Source organism: Microcebus murinus, chromosome 2 (assembly GCF_040939455.1).
Source record: "Microcebus murinus isolate Inina chromosome 2, M.murinus_Inina_mat1.0, whole genome shotgun sequence".
Taxonomy (NCBI): Eukaryota; Metazoa; Chordata; class Mammalia; order Primates; family Cheirogaleidae; genus Microcebus; species Microcebus murinus.
In genome coordinates this window covers 1922644-1943386 of record NC_134105.1, presented here as the reverse complement: position 1 = coordinate 1943386, position 20743 = coordinate 1922644, and the positions used below count along the sequence as shown (strand labels likewise).

The following is a 20743-nucleotide window of genomic DNA, read 5'->3' as shown; positions in this document are numbered from 1 at the left end:
ACAAAACTGGTCATTCTGTGGAGCAGCGGGCAGCTGTCCGCCAGCGGCTTGGGGCGGCGGCCTCGGGGGCCTTCAGGGCGTCCGCACCTGGAGGCTGCGCCGTGGCCCTGGCCTGCACCTGCCTCGCTGGCCACGCTCACCATGCACGTGTCTCCGTCTGAGGCCACTGGAGGCAGCCTGTGCCACGGACGGGGACACAGGTGGCCGCCAACTCGGCCGGGGCTCCTGTGGCTCTTATGACGGGGAGAGGACCGTCCTCTTGCCTGGTGCTCCTCCTCCGCGGCCAGCCCTTCCACTCTGCAGCGGCCTCCTTTGCGCTGTCGTTCGGTGAGCGCCTGTCGCAGAGGGATTGCAAGGACCACGTTGTTTTCTTCTGTCCCAGAGGTCGTGGTTGCGAAATAGGACGGGGGCCCAGCCGGGAGCTCGGCTGTCACCTGTGCTCTGCAGCCTTCCTGGAGGGGCCTTCCCGGGAGAGGCAGGCGTCAGGGCAGGCGGCCCCACGGGTCAAGCGTCCGTGTTCTAAGGGGACGGACGTCAGCTAACCGCACACCTCAGAGAGAGCCAGGTGGTGACGGGCTTTGGCAGATGGCCGAGTGTGAGTCAGACACTCGGTGGCTTTGCTCCAGCTGCAGGGCTGCCTCAGGAGCCCTGTGTGTTTGGAGGGAATTTCTGCCCCTGCAGCAAATGTGCTGGTCCCAGCGTGACCCTCTGTCCCACCGGAGGGCAAGGAAACCTGCTCCAGGTAACCCGAGCACAGATCATGCCCTGCTTTGCTACCCGGACCCTTCCTGAGTGAGAATGAAGAAGTAAGGTGCAAACTCAGCTCTTTGGTTTGTTTTCCCGCACGCTCTCGGTGCAAATGTTGTAAGAGGAAGTGGAGTGAAGCCCGACAGCGTCCCTTGTCTGTGAGGTGACCCTCAGGATCCTGCTGGTCCCACCTGCTGCACCTGTCGTCATCGATAGTCCCCGTGAGAGCCCGAGCTCCAAGGACAATGGCTGCTTGCCCCCTCGAGCTGTGGGGACCCATCCCGACCTTGCAGGTTTCCGTGGTCTCTCTGTACGCGCCGGCGTGGTGCACATCAGCAGCCTTAGGCCAGGCCAGCGCGCTCCAGTCCGACGTGGGCGGACCAAAGGCCTCCTTGTCTGTGATGCAGGGAGCCTCTAGCTGTCGGAGGCAGGCGCTTGAGAAAGACTCTAGGCCTCCCCCGGCGGTGGGGCGGAGCCCCTGCTGCCCACAGGAGTGTGGGTGCTTCGTGCCCACCTGCTGGGCAACTGGGAGGCCCCTCCTTGGAGTGGGTCTTCAGGACGTGATGGAGAGCTTGCCAAGACTGTCAGCCACGAACTGCCGCCCCTGCCACAAATTCCCGTGGGAAGAGATGCAGACAGCGGGGAGCCTGCACCAATGCTGAGCTCGTGGGAAGGAAATTGGGGCGCCTGGGGGCCTGATGGGCTTCATCCCTGTCATGCGGAAGGCGGTGGGGCCCCAGGCCTGAATATCGACTTCAGTGCCTGCGGTTCTGGCTCTGGCACCAGTGCGCTGGGCCCTGGATCAGGCAGTTGTCCCCTCCCTGCCCCACACTCTGTCACTGCCCTGTGCTGCTCGTTTGTCTGCCATTTCTCCTCACACATCGGGCAACTCCTTGAGGACACTGACCGTTTCTTCCTTGTGATGCTTGGGCTGTATGTGGCGCAGCGGTGGAAAGGTTCACAGGTGACTGAGGATCAAGTCCGAGTGCCCGTCTCACTCGATCCCGACCTTCTCGGCCTGCAGAGGCAGGAGCAGGCTGCAGGCCGTGAGACGTGAACGTCTGTCTGCACAGAGAGGCGCAGATGTTGGATTCTTTCCTTAGGGACAGGGATCTTGATCCCGTGACGACAAGCTGCTGTTGGGGTCACCAGTGGATCCCCTGGAAGCGTGAAGATGCGTTTGGGCAGAGACTCCGTGGCCGCGGCTGGAAGGGCTCCACTTCAGTTGGACGTGGGGGATGGAAGCCGCCGTGAAGAGTGTGGAAGTGGAGGTGGCGGTGCCAGGCTGGCGCGGTAGCGGGGTGCCTCTGGGGCCCTCCGCAGGGGGGAGCAGAGAAAAGACGAGAACAGTCCTCCTTCCAGGTGGAGGGAGTGGGTGCTGCGGGGGCCGCAGGGAGGTGGGTCGCCTGCAGGCAGAAGCACAGGGCAGGGCAAGCAGGGGAGACAGAAGCCGTGTCTTCGTGGGGTGTGGCGGGGTCCTGAGCAGGTGGGAGGTCAGTGCTGCTGTCCTGCGAGTGACAATGCTGTTGTCGAGGTCAAGGAGAAAGGACAGTGGGATGAGGCGTTGTCAGCTACCGTGGCATTGGCCAGAATGACATTCCTCTGGGAAGAGATGACCGGATACATATGTTACTGGCCTTCCTGGTTGCTGCCAGCGGTGGGGGAGGTGGCCCTGCCGTCTAGCTCTCCTCAGGGACATCCGCGAGTGCTCTCTGGCCGAACCTGGGCTCGAGGCAGACTTCCCAGCGCGTCGAGCAGGTGGCTTGACCCCATGTTTGAGCACCCATGAGCTTCGAAGTTGCCCCCGGGGACGGCATGTGCAGTGGAATCACGTCTGCCCGTGCAGCAGCCTGGAGCGGACAGCGAGCGCTGTCGCAGCTTGGCCGCTGTCGCTTCCTGAGCTTCGGCTTTGAGAAAGCCTGTGAAGAAGACGGCAGCGGGGGCAGGTGACCAGGAGCAGCTCTGGCCTGTAGGAGGTGGCAGCAGGCCAGCCCAGCGTGGGCCGAGGTCCATAGAACACGCTGTAGATGACCAGAGGAACTTACCCGTTACGAGAATGTAGGTTCAGGGAGAGAAGGGACTGTCATCGTGGCTGTACGGAGCCGATTGGAGCCTTCCATCCATCTGCTAGGTAAACTCCCCTGGAATTTTGTGGGAGATTGATCTCAGTCTGTCTGCAATTTCTAAATCTCGTCTTTTTCCCCCTCCAGACTGGGGCCTTTGCCCTGCGCAGTGTTTGGGGGGGTGATCTTCTGTTGCCTTGGGCGTCACCAGCTGCAGTTCAGTGTCCGGCTTGCAAGGCCCTTCCGAAATCCAGGCTGCTGTTCCCTCCGGTTTCGAGGGGGTGCACCCACTTACAGCAGCTCAGGGACTTGCCGAGCTCCCCTGGAAGGATGGGCACTTCCTTTCCAGCCTGTTCAGGGCTGTTCTGGGAGAGACGTGTCTGTGAGGTGGCGGGAGGTCAAAACTCCACCTTTGTTACCAGCAGAGCCTGCGTTGGACGGAGAATGTGGCTCTCCTCTGTGGGTACCTGGGCATGTGACGCACCTGGCACTGAGCTTGTTCTTGAACACAGCAGCTCCTGGCAGGCAAGAGGGGAAGGAGCCTAGAGCAGCGGGTGGATCTTCCGAGGGCCAGAGGAGGGGCCCAGCCAAGCAGGAGAGGCCCCTCCCTACCCTGGGCCTGAGGGAATGACGGAGCCAGGGATGGGTTGCAGAGAGGTGGGGAGCCCAGAGGAAAGGGTTCCCACTTCTGATAGCTCCCAGAAAGGTTGCCAGGATGCCCCAGGCCTGTGGGTGTTCAACACTTTCTTGTTGGAAGTGATAACACTAGCAGAAGTCGATAGCACGAGCATTTTGTGTGCAACTTGGGCGGTTTGTTTTGGAACGTGACTTTATTAGCTGTGCTCTGCCTCACCCCGGGAGTTCAGGCAGAGGCCGTGGGTCCCCGACCTTGCCGGAGAGCATGCCCGTGGGTGAGCACCACGTCCCCTGGGGACGCTCACATTTGCAGGCTCATGGGGCACTGCTCCCGTGGTCACGTGTCTCCCTGTGGGCATGCTAGTCCCGAGGCCACACCACTGCTCTCCAGAGGCGGCTGCTATGGGGGCAGCTCTGGCGAAGGTTCTAGTTTGGTGAGGCTCTTCCAGCCCAGGTTGTGCGTGGAGTCAGACGTTTGCACGCACGAGCGCACACAGGCCTCTCCGTGAACGGTGCGACCTGCAGAAGGCCCAGGTGGGCTGTGCAGCAGCCGCCTTGCGACCTGGAGAGGCAGCGGTGGGAACCTGCGTGCAAGTGAACTGTGAGCGCCTCGTGCTTTGGTTCCTCTCGAGAAACAGGCTGTTGCTGAGATGGCAAGAGGATAAAAAAAAAAACACAAGATGAAAGGGTTCAAAGAAAAATGAGCCCCCCCTTTGGTCCCCTAATGGCAAGAGCATTCCGAGCTGGGGAGTGGCACCGTGGGCCGTCAGCACGTCGGAGGGTGTGGGTGGGATCTGAGCGCTGCCGCGCCTGGCGCGGTGGGTTGGTCTGTTCCGCAGACTCTGACTGGGGGTCAGTATCTCACGCCAGCGGTGTTTTTCATTTAGGGCACTTGCGTGAGCAGAAAGCGAGAAATCCTAGCTCGTTGCCACCGTCCAGATCGCGAGTCATCTCCAACGACGGGGCCAGCCGCTTCCCCGGAGGCAGCCTCCTCACGAGTGGAGGCCCAAGACGTGAGTAGAGCTGTCGGAGCCACGTGCGGTGGGTTGGGAATGGTGGGTGTGGGGGGAGGGGCAGGGAGGAGTGAGGTGGAAAGCTGCATGTGTGTGCACGTGTGTGCGTGTGCACGTGTGTGCGTGTTTGTGGTGGAGTCGGTGCCCCTCTGCATCCAGGCCCAGGCTGTGGCTGCCCGTGGGCGTGGGCAGGTGCACCCATTTAGAGCAGCTCGGAGACCTGCGAGCTCCCTTGGAAGGACGGGCACTCCGTTTCCATCCTCAGTTCAGAACCATCTAGGGAGAGACTGTCGGGCGGCTGGCGACGGAACCGCGCCTTGTGCGGGAGACGTGGTGCCCCTGGGGACCCACAGGCCCCGTCGGTCCCCCACGTTCACCATGACTCCTGGGGTCAGGGACCTTCAGTTCCTGTCGTGATCAGAACCAGGACAGGTGTCTGCTAGAAAGCCCAGGTCTCACCCGTCGGGTGACGTTGTGGGGTTAGGAAGCTGCACGGAATTTTAAAAATGTCCTCAGCGCTTCCTTCCCCCCCAAGTGTGGTCCCGAGCGGTCACTCTGGAACCAAGAGAGAGACGTTTGTTGGGGCGTTGCAGTGTGAAAACCCGAACTCGCTGTAAACCCCCAGCCTGCCCACGTGGGGCTGTGCAGGTCAGACCCGATCCAGGCTGGGCCTCCCCTCACACCTGTGCCCTAGAGACACGTAAAATGTCCTTTGGGGCGGCCATCGAAGGCCAGCTCGTGGCATCTGGAAAGCAGTTAAATGGCTCTGAGAGAGGATGGTGGCGAGGAACCTGGAAACAGCACTTGCTTACTTGTGACAAAGGGAGAGGCGGGACAGGAGGAGACAGACGGCTGTGCCATGGGCTGCCGATGTCTTCGGATAGAGGCTGGGGAGAGGGCAGGCTGGCGGTGCCTGAGAGCCAGGACGGACCCAGGCCCTAAGTTGGGGTGCCCCTCACCTGCCCCGCCTGTGCCGGGTGGAACGATTGACTCGGCCTCATCAGAGCACAGTTCCACCGACGCCCTAAGCCCAGCTCTGTATCTGAAAGGGAACGTCCGCCCAGTGTGGCTGCTCTTTTGCCTGCTGGTGCCGGGCTCTGGCTTCTGTTTGCCAGGCGGCTTTCATAGCGTGTCCAGGGCGTGAGCAGAGCCAGCCTGGGAGGAGACGTGCTGCCCGAGGCCAGGCAGTCCAGGGGCGGGTGGGCACAGGGCTGAGAGCAGGAGCTTTGGGCCAGGCCTGCTCCGAGCTCTACCTGCCCCTGACAAGCTGGAGGCCTCTGGCCATGGGTGCAACCCCTCGGAATCCCTGGTTCCTGATCTGAACTCCGGGCTCATGACACCCCCACACGGGGCATGTTTGAGGGTCTATGTGACAGTGCGTCTGAGGGCTCAGAACGGTGCTCTTGGGGGCGGGGGGCTGCCTGTGGGCTGAGGCTGGCAGTCCTGGGCGAGGGTGTCAGCGGGCCTTTTAATGTCCGGAGAGAGTGAGTTTCTAGAACGTTGACTTTTCACCCTAGAAAGTCACCTGACAGTAACTGTGTATCTAAGCACCACAGTCGGAACTGTGATTTCAGAGGCTGGTGTAGGGGGTGCCGTGGTGACCATGCTTTGGGGTCACCGTCTGTACCCGCAGCTCAGAGCTGTGCAGGCGGGGCCTGCCGAAAGAACCAGGCTCGCTCTGAGCCGCCTCCCTGGGTAAGGCGGCCTGGGAGCCCCTCCCCGTCTGCCCGTGCATGGAAGGGAGATGTTTATCCACCCTGCCTCCTTCTCTGCCCCTGCCAGTGCGGAAAAACGTGGTCCAAGCGCAGAAGCTGGCTGACGTGGACAGCGAGCTGGCCGCCGTGCTGCTGACCCACACCCGCGGGACCAAGGCGCCCCAGGGTGCCAGCTGCGAGGTGGACGCCGTCCGGAGGCGCAAGCTGGAGCGGATGCGGTCCGTGCGCCTGCAGGAGGCGGGAGGAGAGCTGGGCCGGCGCGGGACCAGCCTGTTGGTGAGGGTTTGCCGGGTTTGTCGGGTTTGTCGCCGTGCCGCTGCCCCTCCCCTCCTCCAGCACTCGCTTGTCTTGCTCCCGCTAGCTGCGGGACATGAGAGAATGGGCGTTTCCAGCCACCAGGGGAAATTTTCCAGTCAGAATTATCGGGAGAGCTTTTAATAAAAGCCGATTCTTGGGCTTCCCCCCTGGAGATTCTGGTGCTAATTGGCTGGGGTGGGCGGGGCACCTTCGGAGCCTGGGCTTTTAAGAAAGCTCTGCAGGCGGTCCTGAGGTCCCCCAGGTTTGGGGACGAGAGCTCTGAATGACATCACTGTCTTGGTTGCCAGTGGAATTATTCTAACTAGAAAAGCTTCCTTTTTTGGCTGAAAATCTAGGTAGACCCTTTAGTATTTTGCGACTAAGAAATGGGAGGAGAGACTCGTTGTACCTCACGGGATCGTAGAAGACAGAACCGCAGGTTCAGCTCCCTGGGGTTGGGGTGGGGATTGCGAGTGACAGAAAGTCCAAGGCACGTTGGCCCGCGGGGTCTCCGGGGCCCAGCCACTCCACTGTGAGCAGGTGTCCCCACACATCGAGCCTGGGACGACTTGGTCACTGCTCGGTTTTCTTCACCCAGCAAGCCCGTCTGTTGACACGGTAGCTGGCCTGCCCCAGGGTAGTGGCAGCTTGGGGCTGCAACTGGCCCCCAGGTCTGGGTCTCCCTACCTCCCCCTGGCCTCTGTGTCCTGGCTTCACCGTCAGGCCCCTGCAGGGACGCATCCCAACAGCTGCGGGATTGCTCCTCGTGGGAGCGAAACGGTGGCACAAGTCCCAAGTCTAATGTTTTCACCTGATGCCAGAGCCACAGAGAGCTGTACTTCCCGGAATTCCAGCATGGGGCTCCCTGGGCCTCACTGCTGTGCGGGGCAGAGGTCTGTCCCTGAACCAGCATCTGGGTCCCTGGGTGGGTGTGCTGGGTGCTGGGACACAGGGGCCCAGTGAACCTCACCGCCTTTACTAGCATATAAGGCAAGAGTGTGGCTGATGGGGACTAAAGTGTCACCTCTGTTTTACTGATGACTCTTTATTGATAAAGCTAATAATGGAGAATGGCTGATACCCGTAGGCAAGTGCACCTGCTAACACTGAGCCCGGGACCTGCAGACACACTCACCCTGGCATGGGTAACGCCAGGCTGCCGCCAGGCATTACCCCAGACAGGTCTCTGCTGCTGAACCCACAGCCCGGGCAGGAGCAGTGTGAACACTTGGTGCCATCTTCAGGCGGGTGGGTCCCAGAAACGAGAGGAGAGGGAGGGCAGGGCTGTGCCTGCCTGGCTCTCGCTCTGGTGTCAAGAGTCACCATGTCTCCTGTGGGGTGCTCGGCCAACAGTGTCCTCTGCAGGATGGAAGGAGGCAGGAGTGGACAGGAAGGTGCCTTCCTCACAGCCCCCAGGTTCACGCTGTCCCTACCCATCGCTTTGACCATCAGATCCACGGTGACCCAGGGCACGGCCATCGCTGTGCCCCGTCCAGGACAGCCGGTCTAATAGGCCAGCTTCTCTCCCGTCTCCAAGTGGCTGCACCCCCAAAACCCACCCCGTGTCATCCTGGGGACCACTTCACTGGTGGGCAAGTAGGTTCTGTCCCCTCCGCTAGGTCGTGGGTCAGAGCAGTGCACCCTTTGAATCCCTGCTCTGTTTCGCGTCCTAACCCCGGCCCGGCCCCGCTGCCCAGCACAGCCCATCGGAGGGGCCTCCCGTGTCAGCACGGCCGCCTCCCGTGTCCAGATCCCAGGGGAGGCAGAGGCTCGGCATCCTCGCCTCTGCAGAGTGAGGCCGAGGTTCGCATGGTAGAAAGGTCATATCCGAAGTCATGTAAGTCAGAGAGCAGATTTCCTCCTCACCTTTCAAGTGAAAGTCTTCGAGCATTCGAGTCAGCCCGTCCCCTCTGACGTCACAGCCCCCTGGGGCGAGACCGAAGGTTCCTGGTGCCTGGCTGAGACGGGTTTGGGAGCAGCTGCAGCCTGGCTGACGCTGAGCCACGGGGTGGCCCTGTCCAGGCCTCAGACATTGCGCGGCAGCTGCGCTGCGACGGGCTCCCTCTTAACGCGAGGCACACGAGAAAAGCAAGCCAGTGTCCACGCTGCAGAGCACGTCCTGCTGGCCGAGCCCACGGGGTCCCTGGGGCACCAGCGAGGGGGTGGCCGAGCCTCGCTAAGGTCGTGTGCGGGTTGTCCACACGCTGTGCTGGGTGTCTGCACCCTGACCCAGCGTGAGGTCATTTGGGGCACTGAGACAGCGTGACAGGGACATGTTCCCTCCCGTGGACTCTGGTGCCACGCTGGGGACCTGGCCAGGTGAGCCCTGTCACCTGTCTCAGTTTGGGGGCCGTTTTCTCCTCTTTTGTTTGAAACCACTGCTGCCGGTTTCCCGCCGTCCCTGGCGCCAGCCCCGCAGCCGCGCAGAGCCTCTCGGAGCGCGCAGGGCAGACCCCGCTCCCCGGGCCGCCGCCCGCAGGCCAGGGCAGAGGGAGCTGGGCTGTGCGTGGACTCCTCGATGGCCAGTGAATCTGTCCAGCGCCAACTGAGACCCACCCTGGCCACGCGGTCAAGGAAGGGGGCGGTTCTGGTCATTTTCCAGGAGAAACTGGTATTCTGGGGTGGGGGTGTGCAGTCGGGGGCCGGCAAACTGGGGCCCTCAAGGAGGTAGCACGCCCGGACTTGCCCACCCGCTGGCCCCCGTCTCGCAGGCTCAGCAGAGCGTCCGTGCACAGCACCTGCGGGACCTGCAGGTCATCGCCGCCTACCGGGAGCGCGCCAAGGCCGAGAGCATCGCCAGCGCGCTGAGCCTGGCCATCACCACGCAGCACACGCTCTACGCCTCGCTGGGCACCGCCGAGTTCTTTGAGTTCACGCTTAAGAACCCCCACAACACGCAGCACACGGTGACCGTGGAGATTGACAACCCCGAGCTCAGGTGGGTCTCGGCAGCCCTCCCGTCGCGGCCCCTGCCCGGGTCTGTCTGAGTCGGCACCACCGGGCGCCGCCTCCGAGCTGGCTGGAGTCCGGCTGCCCGAGGGCGGGCCCTGCCGCCGCCGCCGGCTTCGCCGAGGGCCACTCTGGGCGGTGGGCTGTGTCCTGCCTCGGGCCCTGCCTGGAAGAATCCCTCCCTCCCCAGCGTCGTCGTGGACGCTCAGGAATGGAAGTACTTCAAGGACGCCGCCGGCCTGCACACGCCCGTGGAGGAGGACATGTTCCACCTGCGCGGCGGCCTGGCCCCGCAGCTCTTCCTGCGCCCCCGGGAGACCGCCCACGTCCCCTTCAAGTTCCAGAGCTTCTCCGCGGGGCCGCCGGCCTCGGTGCAGGTGTGGTTGTCGGACACAGTTGGGAAATGTCACTCAGCTAGATGGCAGTGGGAAGCCAGGGACGCCCTCGAGTTTCCGCCCGTGTTCCTCCCCTGCCTGTCACTCAGCGGGAGCCGCGACACCCACGCCGTGCGCGGCAGCCAGAGCCTTCTCCTCCCGCCTGGTGGCTCTCCCTGCCTGGTGGCTGTCCCCGAGCCTGGACCGTCTCCTCCTAAGTCTCTCTAGTAAATCGGTCAAAGGCTTTCTGACTCCGTGGCGGAGCTAATGGCTTGCAATCTCCTGGTGTTTCCTGCTCTGCAGTTGATGTCGCTTGCCCCCCGTCTGTGGCATTGCTCCCCACACGGGGTGCAGCCTTGGGGGTGGTGTGCGTGGGAGGCGGGCGCCGCCCCTGTGGGCGACCAGGAGGCGCGGGGGTTTCGGCTCCCGGCTGACCTTCCGAGGCAGCTCTGTGGCGTGGCGGTCATCGCCTGGGGCGGGCTTCAGGGATTCCCGGAGGTGCCCAGTTTCCATGCTGGCTCTTGGGACAGGCCGTAAGGACACTGGGAGGACCTCAGGCAGAGCCAGGTCATGATCTGGGATCTGCCACTTCCTGCCTGACGACAGCCCCAGCTTCCTCTTTGGTGTAACGAGGCTGCCTGACGACAGTCGCTGCCCAGAGGTGGCGTGAGAGTGAACGAGGTCACCCCGAGCTCTTCGCCCAGGGTGGCAGCTTTTCCCATGCGTGTAGGTGCTGGTCACCCAAGAACGCCACCTGCTGACCTGCCTGTGCTCATTGGTTTCTCACAGGCCTCTGCTGAGCTGAGCTCCGAGAAGGGCACAGAGGCCGGGTCACCTTGGACGTCCAGCACAATGCCCACCAAACGTGCCAAGGTAAAGGGGCAGGAGACAGGCTGGTCCCGGGCGTTCCGGAGATTTCCCGTGGTCTTGCTGTGCGAGCCGGTGTCTCCCTAGTAGACTGAACCAAGTGTGTCATTAGGTTGCCGTCACGTGGGTCCTTTTGGGCCTGACCCGTGTGCCCTTCTCTGCCCTCCTAGAGGGGAGGGGTCAGGCCAGGTTTGGGGCAGGGGTGGGATGGGGGCAGGGCCTCAGAGGTGGACTTTCTTCATGTCCTGGCAGGGCAGTGGCAGCTTCCCCAGATGCTGGGCAGCCCCTGGGTGAGGGTCTGGCACGGACACGTCCCTGGCAGCTTGGCTTCTTGCCGCCCTGCACCCTCTGGGCGTGAAGCCCAGTGGTCCCCGTGGCTGCTGGGACCCATCCGCTGACCACGCTGGTCAAGCCCCTTCGGCCCAACGCTGCTGGCCATACCGGCCACACGTGTGTTTGCGTGTGTTTCACAGTATCCGTGCCAGCCACGAGCAAGGCCACTGCAGTTGAGATTTCTGGGTGGTGCTTTTGTCCTAGTCCTTTTTGTCCTGTGTTTTAAATTTACTTAACGATTTCTTCTCTGGGCAGTTGTATCACCAACTTGATAGACAGATTTGTTGTAGTTTATTTTCAATACATAGAGATTCCTTTTTTAAAATTTAGTTTTAAAATTAACTAAGAACATTTAAACAAGTCCAAAATCAAAATATAAAACCAGATTATATTCAGAAAGATCTTGCTTCCATTCTTACCCCTCCCCCACTCCCTCTGTGTGTACTTGTGCACATGTATAAGCATGTTCATGCGTGTGTGCATATGTGCATATACATGTATCTCGGGGCACACGTGTGTGCATGTGTGTGTATAATGAAATAAAGATGCCCATTACATCAGCTGTCCAAATTAGTACCTCTTTTGGACAAATAAGTTTTTTTAGTAAATAACATTTTTTAAAAACAGGAGGCAAGTCTCTATGTCTAGGCCTTTCAGTTGAGGCACACCCTCTTTTTACCATCTGGGATCAAAGAGCTTGTGCTAATGTGCTCGACCGTGAACACAGCGACCTCCACTGCCACCCAGGAGGACCTGGTGGCGTTAATGTTGAGGTCCTTCTGGAATGACTTCTGCACACACCCGTGCGGGGTACAGGAAGGTGGGATTTTGGGTGAAGTCGTTTTTGGTGTTGGAACTGCAGAACTTTTCCACTGGCATCGAGGGGCGCCCCACTCAGAGAAATGGCAGTAGCGCGTCCACATGTGAGCCCTGTGCTGGGTGCTGGCCGGGGCCTTGCTCAGCGGTCCCCTCGAGTGGGCACCTGCCACTGCAGACTCTGTCCCTGCCTCTCTGACGACACCTGGACTTCCCATCTCGTTTGAGGGGGTGAGAGGGTCTTGGTGACAGGGGATGTGGAGCTGCCCACACACCGCCTGCCAGTCGTGACGCCGGCGTGGTCTGCTCCCCCTCAGGTCCTGTTCCGCGCGGGCGGTGGCAAGCCCATCGCTGTGCTCTGCCTCACCGTGGAACCCCAGCCCCACGTGGTGGACCAGGTCTTCCGCTTCTATCACCCGGAGCTCACCTTCCTGAAGAAGGCCATCCGCCTGCCTCCCTGGCACACTCTTCCAGGCAGGTGCCCTGCTGACCCTGTGGCTGGCATTTTGCAGGTTCACCTGTTTGCAAACAGTGTCCCCCCAAGGGTGGCAGATGGCATCCTTACTTCATCCCTTGGTGCCGCTACACCAGCAACATGTGGTGCATTGTAAGTCCTGCCACCTGCCTTTATGAATGAGACGGCAGCCTTCCTGCCTCCTCTGCAGTGACAGGTGCACATTTGGTGGCTGAGTCCACTGTTCTAAAAGTCACAGCTCCCGTGGTCCAGGCCTGTCCCTATTAGGCGGGGGTGGGGGGTCGTGCCTGGGGACCCTTGCCGCCTCAGCGGACAGCTCCCCTGTCTCCAGTGGTGCCTTCAGAACACAGGGCGGCCTTCTCTGCTCCAGAGCGCTTCTGGGTGCTTCCCTTTCGATGGTCCCCTGAAGAGGTAGCTAAGGGACGTGCCATGTTGGGGCGGAAGGGCCAGTGTCCTCGCAGGAGTGCACAGGGCACCGGTGCCTTCCTGGGGTAGAGGTGGCGGCGTCCACTTGACCAGCAGGTGTTCGCTGAGCACCTGTGACAGGCCCCGGCCTGTCCTAGATGATGTGACACGCAGGGCTGTCTGCAGCACAGGCCCAGGCCGCGGAGAAGACTCCTTTGACATCTTCCCTATTCCAGGTGCTCGAGTAGGAATGCCCGGCGAGGAGCCCCCGGTCCACGTTCGATGTAGTGACCCGAACGTCATTTGTGAGACCCAGAACGTGGTAGGTTGTGCTGTGGGCCCGGCTCCGGCAGGTGGTTCCTGTGAGTCCCCACCCACGCACGCCGTCCCTACCCTTCGCCGGTCTCCTGGGGGCCTCTTCCTCTTAGGTTTTTGACTAAGTGGTTTCTTTCCAAGGTGCTAAAGGCTATTGTGACATCCTTATGAGAACTTTATGAATGTGTTTCTATTTTTTCCACTAGCAGATCAGTTCCTTGATCATCTGAATTTAAATTTTAAAAAGGCATGGAGCAAAGTGAATAAAGTGAATGGTAATTAAGGCACTTATTAATTACCATTGTGTAAAGGATAAGGGCGATAATTGTGTTATGACTAGTTAGGAAATGGGATAACATCTCCTGCAGAATGTAATTATTGAGATCCATACAAAATCAAGAAGCTAATGATTTTCTCCTTCACAGTGAACGGAATAGTGAATTCCGACTAGTACAGGAGATTAATAAATCCACTGGGGTAGGGGCCGGCTCCCACCTGCTGTGGCCAGGCCAGGCTGGGTCAAGCAGAGCTGAGAAAGGGTGGCCTGCGCCCTCATGTGCCCGCATCTGGTTGGCAGGGCCCCAGGGAACCTCGGGATGTGTTTCTGAAGGTGGCTAGTGGTCCAAGCCCGGAGATCAAAGACTTCTTTGTCTTCATCTACTCGTAAGTGTGCGGGCCCGGGTCTGGGGACAGGGCGGGGGTGGGGAGGAGGCAGGTCTGGGAGCTGCCGGTGGACTGAAAGTGGGCCTGGCCCCTTCCTAAGCTCGAGAGCGGGAGCTCCTCGGGCCGCTTGCTGCTTTGGGAGGCGGGGTTCTGCTGGCTCTGTGGCCAGCCCGGCCCTGGGCAGCGTCCTCTGGGCTCCGGAGCGGCTCCCACAGCCTGAGAGACGTGGGGCGGGTCTTGTGCCCACGAAGAGGAGGAGTGACAGTGCCAGGAGTGGCCCAGCAGCCTCTTGTCATTGTTTCCTTGCTGAATCTTCAAGCTGAACTGAGGGAGTCAGGCTGTGGTCCCTCCTGGGGAGATGGGACGTGGCCGGCCATTGTCCTCGATGCCTGTGGACGGTGGTGTGACCGCCCCCACCTCCCACCCGTTAGGATGAGCTGGTCCCTTTACTGTTTCCTCTGAAGTCGGATCTCGCGGCCCTTTGAGAATCCTCCAGAACCGCTGTGAACCGGAGGATCCCCCGCAGTGCTTCTGAGAACGGGCGGGGGCAGGACCTCGCCCCCTGTTTGGGGACTGAGGCTTGTCCGGGACACATATCTGGCCTGAGCAGTGGCCAGGCAGTGTCCTGGGTGCAGAGACAGGCGATGTCTAAGCCACAGCGTCACCCCGGAGCGTCTGGCTTAGGTGGGAGGGTGAGAGGCCGAGGGCGAGAGCGGCCGGCCCAGCGCTGTCTCCCCGGCCCCGTCCTCCAAGGCTGTCCCCGTGCGGCCTCCCCAGCCTCCTGGCAGCGCCGTCCACCTCTCTCGGGCTGGTGCTGCCGTCCTCAAGGACAAGTGCCCATGGCTGCTGTCCTGCTGCAGGGACCGCTGGCTGGTGGCACCCGTGCAGACGTGGCAGGTCCATCTGCACTCCCTGCAGCGCGTGGACGTCTCCTGCATCACAGGCCAGCTGACTCGCCTGTCCCTTGTCCTTCGGGGGACACAGACAGTGCGGAAAGTGAGAGCTTTCACCTCACACCCCCAGGAGCTGAAGGTACGTACGGCTTTTGTGGGGGGCTCTTCTGGGCCTTCCCCTCACTCTCCCCTCGAGACGGGACAGCAGGCATTTGGCCGCAGCGCAGCGGTTGGTCCTGATGCTTTGACAGCACCTTCAGTGACCAGTGACACTCTTACCAAAGGCTTCATTCAATCACCTTCTCTTAGACGTGTCACTGGGGGTGAGTGACATATGAATCAGCCCCAAAGGCCAATTTTTAGAATTACTGAGAGGCCAGTAGTAACGGTGACACTGGACTTGGTGAAACCACAGTCACACACCTGGATAGCGGGGACAGTGCGAATCCTGGCCACAGTCACACACCTGGATAGCAGGGACAGTGCGAATCCTGGCCACAGTCACACACCTGGATAGCGGGGACAGTGCGAATCCTGGCCACAGTCACACACCTGGATAGCGGGGACAGTGTGAATCCTGGCCACAGTCACACACCTGGATAGAGGAGACAGTGCGAATCCTGGCCACAGTCACACACCTGGATAGCGGGGACAGTGCGAATCCTGGCCACAGTCACACACCTGGATAGCGGGGACAGTGCGAATCCTGGCCACAGTCACACACCTGGAAAGCGGGGACAGTGCGAATCCTGGCCACAGTCACACACCTGGATAGCGGGGACAGTGCGAATCCTGGCCACAGTCACACACCTGGATAGCGGGGACAGTGCGAATCCTGGCCACAGTCACACACCTGGATAGCGGGGACAGTGCGAATCCTGGCCACAGTCACACACCTGGATAGCGGGGACAGTGCGAATCCTGGCCACAGTCACACACCTGGATAGCGGGGACAGTGCGAATCCTGGCCACAGTCACACACCTGGGTAGCGGAGACAGCACGAATCCTGGCCGGTGTCTTACACCGGAGCTGGTTTCCGTCTCTCTCTGCTGAGGTGGCGCACGGGGTAATTAGTGACCGTGTGCGAGGAGGGGCTTGCCCAGTGCAGCCCTGGGACGTGGCGGCAGACGTGGGCTGGCCCTGCGCAGCCTGTGGCCTGGGGCGTCCTGGCTGACCGGCCGCAGGTGCTGGGGGAATTCCTCGTTTGTGACCCCCGGGGGCTCCGCCCTGAACCTGCCGCTCTTGTTCTTGAAGACGGACCCCAAAGGGGTCTTTGTGCTGCCGCCCCGTGGGATGCAGGACCTGCACGTCAGCGTGCGGCCCCTCAGGGCGGGCAGCCGCTTCGTCCACCTCAACCTGGTCGACGTGGACTGTCACCAGCTGGTGTCCTCCTGGCTCGTGTGCCTGTCCTGCCGCCAGCCGCTCATTTCCAAGGTCTGTATGTGTGACGTCGAGGGCTGAGGGGACGGGGGCTCCCTGCAAAGGCACCGCAGGGCCTCAGCCGTGTGCCTCGGACCACCAGAGCTGGGGTTCTGTGTGGGCTGGGGTTCTGTGTGGGGCTGGGGTTCTGTGTGGGGCTGGGGTTCTGTGTGGGGCTGGGGTTCTGTGTGGGCTGGGGTTCTGTGTGGGGCTGGGGTTCTGTGTGGGGCTCTGTGTGGGCTGGGGTTCTGTGTGAGGCTGCGGCTCTGTGTGGGTCTGGGGTTCTGTGTTGGGCTGGGGCTCTGTGTGGGCTGGGGTTCTGTGTGGGCTGGGGCTCTGTGTGGGGCTGGGGCTCTGTGTGGGGCTGGGGTTCTGTGTGGGCTGGGGCTCTGTGTGGGGCTGGGGCTCTGTGTGGGCTGGGGTTCTGTGTGGGCTGGGGTTCTGTGTGGGCTGGGGCTCTGTGTGGGGCTGGGGCTCTGTGTGGGCTGGGGTTCTGTGTGGGCTGGGGTTCTGTGTGGGCTGGGGCTCTGTGTGGGGCTGGGGCTCTGTGTGGGCTGGGGCTCTGTGTGGGGCTGGGGTTCTGTGTGGGTCTGGGGTTCTGTGTGGGGCTGGGGCTCTGTGTGGGCTGGGGTTCTGTGTGGGCTGGGGCTCTGTGTGGGGCTGGGGCTCTGTGTGGGCTGGGGCTCTGTGTGGGGCTGCGGCTCTGTGTGGGTCTGGGGTTCTGTGTGGGGCTGGGGCTCTGTGTAGGGCTGGGGCTCTGTGTGGGCTGGGGTTCTGTGTGGGCTGAGGCTCTGTGTGGGGCTGCGGCTCTGTGCGGGGCTGGGGCTCTGTGCGGGGCTGGGGCTCTGTGCGGGGCTGCGGCTCTGTGCGGGGCTGGGGCTCTGTGCGGGGCTGGGGTTTTGTGCGGGGCTGGGGTTCTGTGTGTGGGCTGGGGTTCTGTGCGGGGCTGGGGTTCTGTGCGGGGCTGGGGCTCTGTGCGGGGCTGGGGTTCTCTGTGGGGCTGGGGTTCTGTGGGGCTGGGGTTCTGTGTGGGGCTTGGGTTCTGTGTGGGCTGGGGTTCTGTGTGGGGCTGGGGTTCTGTGGGGCTGGGGTTCTGTGTGGGGCTTGGGTTCTGTGTGGGCTGGGGTTCTGTGCAGGGCTGCGGCTCTGTGTGGGGCTGGGGTTCTGTGTGGGGCTCTGTGTGGGCTGGGGTTCTGTGTGGGCTGGGGCTCTGTGTGGGCTGGGGTTCTGTGTGGGGCTGGGGTTCTGTGTGGGGCTCTGTGGGCTGGGGTTCTGTGTGGGGCTGGGATTCTATGCGTGGCTGGGGTTCTCTACGGGGCTTGGCTCTGTGTGGGGCCAGGGTTCTGTGTGGGCTGGGGTTCTGTGTGGGGCCGGGGTTCTGTGTGGGGTGGGGGTTCTTTTTGGGGCTGGGGCTCTGTGTGGGCTGGGATTCTGTGTGGGGCTGGGGTTCTGTGTCGGCTGTGGTTCTGTGTGGGGCTGGGGCTCTGTTTGGGGCTGGGGCTCTGTGGGGCTGGGGTTCTGTGTGGGCTGGGGTTCTGTGTGGGGCTGGGGCTCTGTGTGGGCTGGGATTCTGTGTGGGGATGGGGTTCTGTGTGGGGCTGGGGTTCTGTGTGGGGCTGGGGCTCTGTGTGGGGTTGGGGTTCTGTGCAGGGCTGGGAATCTGTTTGGGGCTGGGGTTCTGTGTGGGCTGGGGTTCTGTGTGGGGCTGGGGTTCTGTGTGGGCTGGGGTTCTGTGTGGGGCTGGGGTCCTGTGTGGGGCTGGGGCTCTGTGTGGGCTGGGGTTCTGTGTGGGGCTGGGGTTCTGTGTGGGCTGGGGTTCTGTGTGGGGCTGGGGTTCTGTGTGGGGCTGGGGTTCTGTGTGGGGCTGGGGTTCTGTGTGGGGCTGGGGCTCTGTGTGGGGCTGGGGCTCTGTGTGGGGCTGGGGTTCTGTGTGGGCTGGGGCTCTGTGTGGGGCTGGGGTTCTGTGTGGGGCTGGGGCTCTGTGTGGGGCTGGGGTTCTGTGTGGGGCTGGGGTTCTGTGTGGGGCTGGGGCTCTGTGTGGGGCTGGGGTTCTGTGTGGGGCTGGGGTTCTGTGTGGGGCTGGGGTCCTGTGTGGGCCTGGGGTTCTGTGTGGGGCTGTGGTTCTGTGTGGGGCTGGGGCTCTGTGCGGGGCTGGGGATCTGTGTTGGGCTGGGGTTCTGTGCGGGGCTGGGGCTCTGTGTGGGGCTGGGGCTCTGTGTGGGGCTGGGGATCTGTGTGGGGCTGGGGCTCTGTGTGGGGCTGGGGTTCTGTGTTGGGCTGGGGTTCTGTGCAGGGCTGGGAATCTGTGTGGGGCTGGGGCTCTGTGCAGGGCTGGGGCTCTGTGCAGGTCTGGGGTTCTGTGTGGGCTGTGGTTCTGTGTAGGGCTGGGCTGTGCAGTGGGGGCTTGCTCCTGTGCTGTCTGCCCCCAGGCTGGACGCCCCAGAGAGCCTGTCCGTCCTGTCTGCATGGAGGCCCCCTGGGTCTGGGGCACACGCGGCATAGAGCAGGCTCAGGAAATACTGGAGAAAGGGCCCAGCGGCTGTTCCTCTGAGTCTGGCCACAGCGTCCCCCTGTCCCTTCTGTCCACAGGCCTTCGAGATCACGTTGGCGGTGGGTGAAGGGAAGGGCGTCAACAAGCGGATCACCTACACCAACCCCTACCCCTCCCGCAGGACGTACCACCTGCACAGCGACCACCCGGACCTGCTGCAGTTCAAGGAGGACTCCTTCCAGGTGCGGCGCCCGCCCGGGAGGCGGCGGCCTCTGCTCCCGGCAGCGGCGGCGCCTGGTGGGCGGGTGACCTGGAGGAGGTGGTTGGCACTGCCTTTAGGAGTGATTCCGTTGAGTCAGGGGCAGTCTTCACAGAGTCCTGGGAGAGTGACAAGTGTCATCCTACACTTGGGTGACCCGATGTTTCTTCACTTGCCAGAGATTTGGCGAAGCTTCTCCCCAGAATGGGAAGGAGCGGCGTGCCCGGGGTCTTCACCGTAACGCTGGGAAACTTATCTAAGAAAATAAGTGTGCTTTGGGGTCTGAGTAACGTGTCACCCTGCTCCCCAGGCACTGGGGTCTCTGGCGGGCCACAGGTGCACCCCGAGGGCTCACCGTCCTTGGGCAGCGCCTGTGAGCCGCTGTCCCGCCGCAGATGTGCATGACTGTGCGGAGAGGTGGCTGGATGAGAGCGGGGACAGCCCGGGGTGGACGCTGGGATTTTGACGCTCATTTCCAGGTCGGAGGAGGAGAGACCTACACGATCGGCCTGCAGTTTGCCCCTGGTCCGGGCGTGGGGGAGGAGGAGATTCTCATTTACATCAACGACCACGAAGACAAAAACGAAGAGACGTTTTGCGTGAAGGTCGTCTACCAGTGAGGGCGGGGGGCGCCCGTCCTCCCTGCAGCCCCCGGCCCCTGCCCACGTGCCTGCGCTGCTCTGCGCTCCGTCCTGCCCTCGGCCGCGGGCCTCGGGGACCTGCCGGATGACCTGTGAACTCGGCTGAGGGCGGAGCCCCCATCACTTGTAACGCCGTGTCTGGTGGAGCAGCTGACGGCCACCGAGGCCAGTGTGAGCGGGAGCTCTGCGGTGGCTCTGGCGCGGCCCCTGCCAGCGGCCCCTGCCCGCCCGTCTCCATCCGAAACTCTGTGTTGATTTGCTTTTAGCAAAGTGTATTTTACGAATCATCCCAGATGATAGGAATTATGTTTCTCTTACCGGATTTTGTATAAACATAATATATGATTTGCCATGCAATGTTTTATACTGCTATTAATAATCCTTCACATCTGTTTTTTAAGTTATTAAGCAAAATATTATACTGAACTTTTTCACGTTTTCTCCGTTGGCAGTTTTCTTGCGTTTTCTGTCTGCAGCATAAGTGTGGTTTCCCTTGAGGACAGCGTGGCTGGGGGCAGGTGGCCGTGCCCTGCGCCTGCGTGGGGAGTCCACTCAGGCCTGTCCCGGGGCAGGGAGGTGTGTGCTGACACCACAGGGGCGACTCCTAGGTGGGGGCGGGAGCCCGGCGGCGGGAGCGCCAGGGCTGCAGGTCCTGCCCTCTGAGTGCAGGGCTGTGTCGCGGCCGCCGCTGACCTAGCAGGGAACACGCGTCCCCACTGGTACCGCAGTGACATTGTTTGCTCTTCGCAGTAATTCTGGTGGCTCTCAGTCCCTGCTGCTTCTGTGCAGGCTCTGACTGTGACACGGTCCCCGTGCACTTTAGTTAGATCCTGGAGGTCAGAACTGTGGCATTCTCTTGCATCCTTGCTGGGGGCGTGGAGACGCCTCTCGTGGGCCACACTCAGCAGCGTCTCCGTTTCCAGTCCTTGTAGGAAACACAAGAGAGCCCACAGAGGACAGCCGTGTGGTGACTGAGGCCGGTGGGAGGGAGGCAGCCACCAGAGCCTCCGCAGGGAGCCCGCCCTGGCCACCCTGTGGCTGCAGCACGGTGGGAGAGGTGATTACGTTGTACGCTGCCCAGTGTGTGGCGGTTTGTTACAGCAGCCTCAAGACACAGACAGAGAAGGGGCTTGGGGGCCCACAAGGCCCCTGAGGTCTTAAATACTCGTGTAACCAGCAATGAGGGTCTGTCTTCCCGGGGAGGGAGGCCTGGTGTAATCCAGGGAGGACGCCCTCCCCAGGGGAACCTTCGGTGCAACAGAGAAGCTCGGGGCGGCCGTGCTGGCAACAGGACCCAGCGGCTGCGCGGAGCAGCGTGGGCCTCGCTGTCAGCGGCCTGGGCTGATCTGAGGCTCGAGTTCTCAAGGTAAA

General features: G+C 61.9%; 1 protein-coding gene across 1 annotated transcript in view; it reads left to right on the top strand.

The window, feature by feature from the left end:
* NPHP4 (nephrocystin 4) overlaps positions 1-19808 on the top strand; it is a 122419-nt gene extending 102611 nt beyond the window's left edge. The window contains exons 19-30 of the mRNA XM_075993418.1: positions 4334-4459; positions 6242-6450; positions 9183-9409; positions 9611-9797; positions 10584-10667; positions 12128-12284; positions 12927-13012; positions 13583-13668; positions 14529-14700; positions 15817-15996; positions 18571-18714; positions 19211-19808. Coding sequence (XP_075849533.1) covers positions 4334-4459; positions 6242-6450; positions 9183-9409; positions 9611-9797; positions 10584-10667; positions 12128-12284; positions 12927-13012; positions 13583-13668; positions 14529-14700; positions 15817-15996; positions 18571-18714; positions 19211-19351 — 1799 coding nt within the window. The 3' untranslated portion in view covers positions 19352-19808. The remainder of the gene's footprint in view (positions 1-4333; positions 4460-6241; positions 6451-9182; positions 9410-9610; positions 9798-10583; positions 10668-12127; positions 12285-12926; positions 13013-13582; positions 13669-14528; positions 14701-15816; positions 15997-18570; positions 18715-19210) is intronic.
* Positions 19809-20743: the final 935 nt, after the last annotated feature.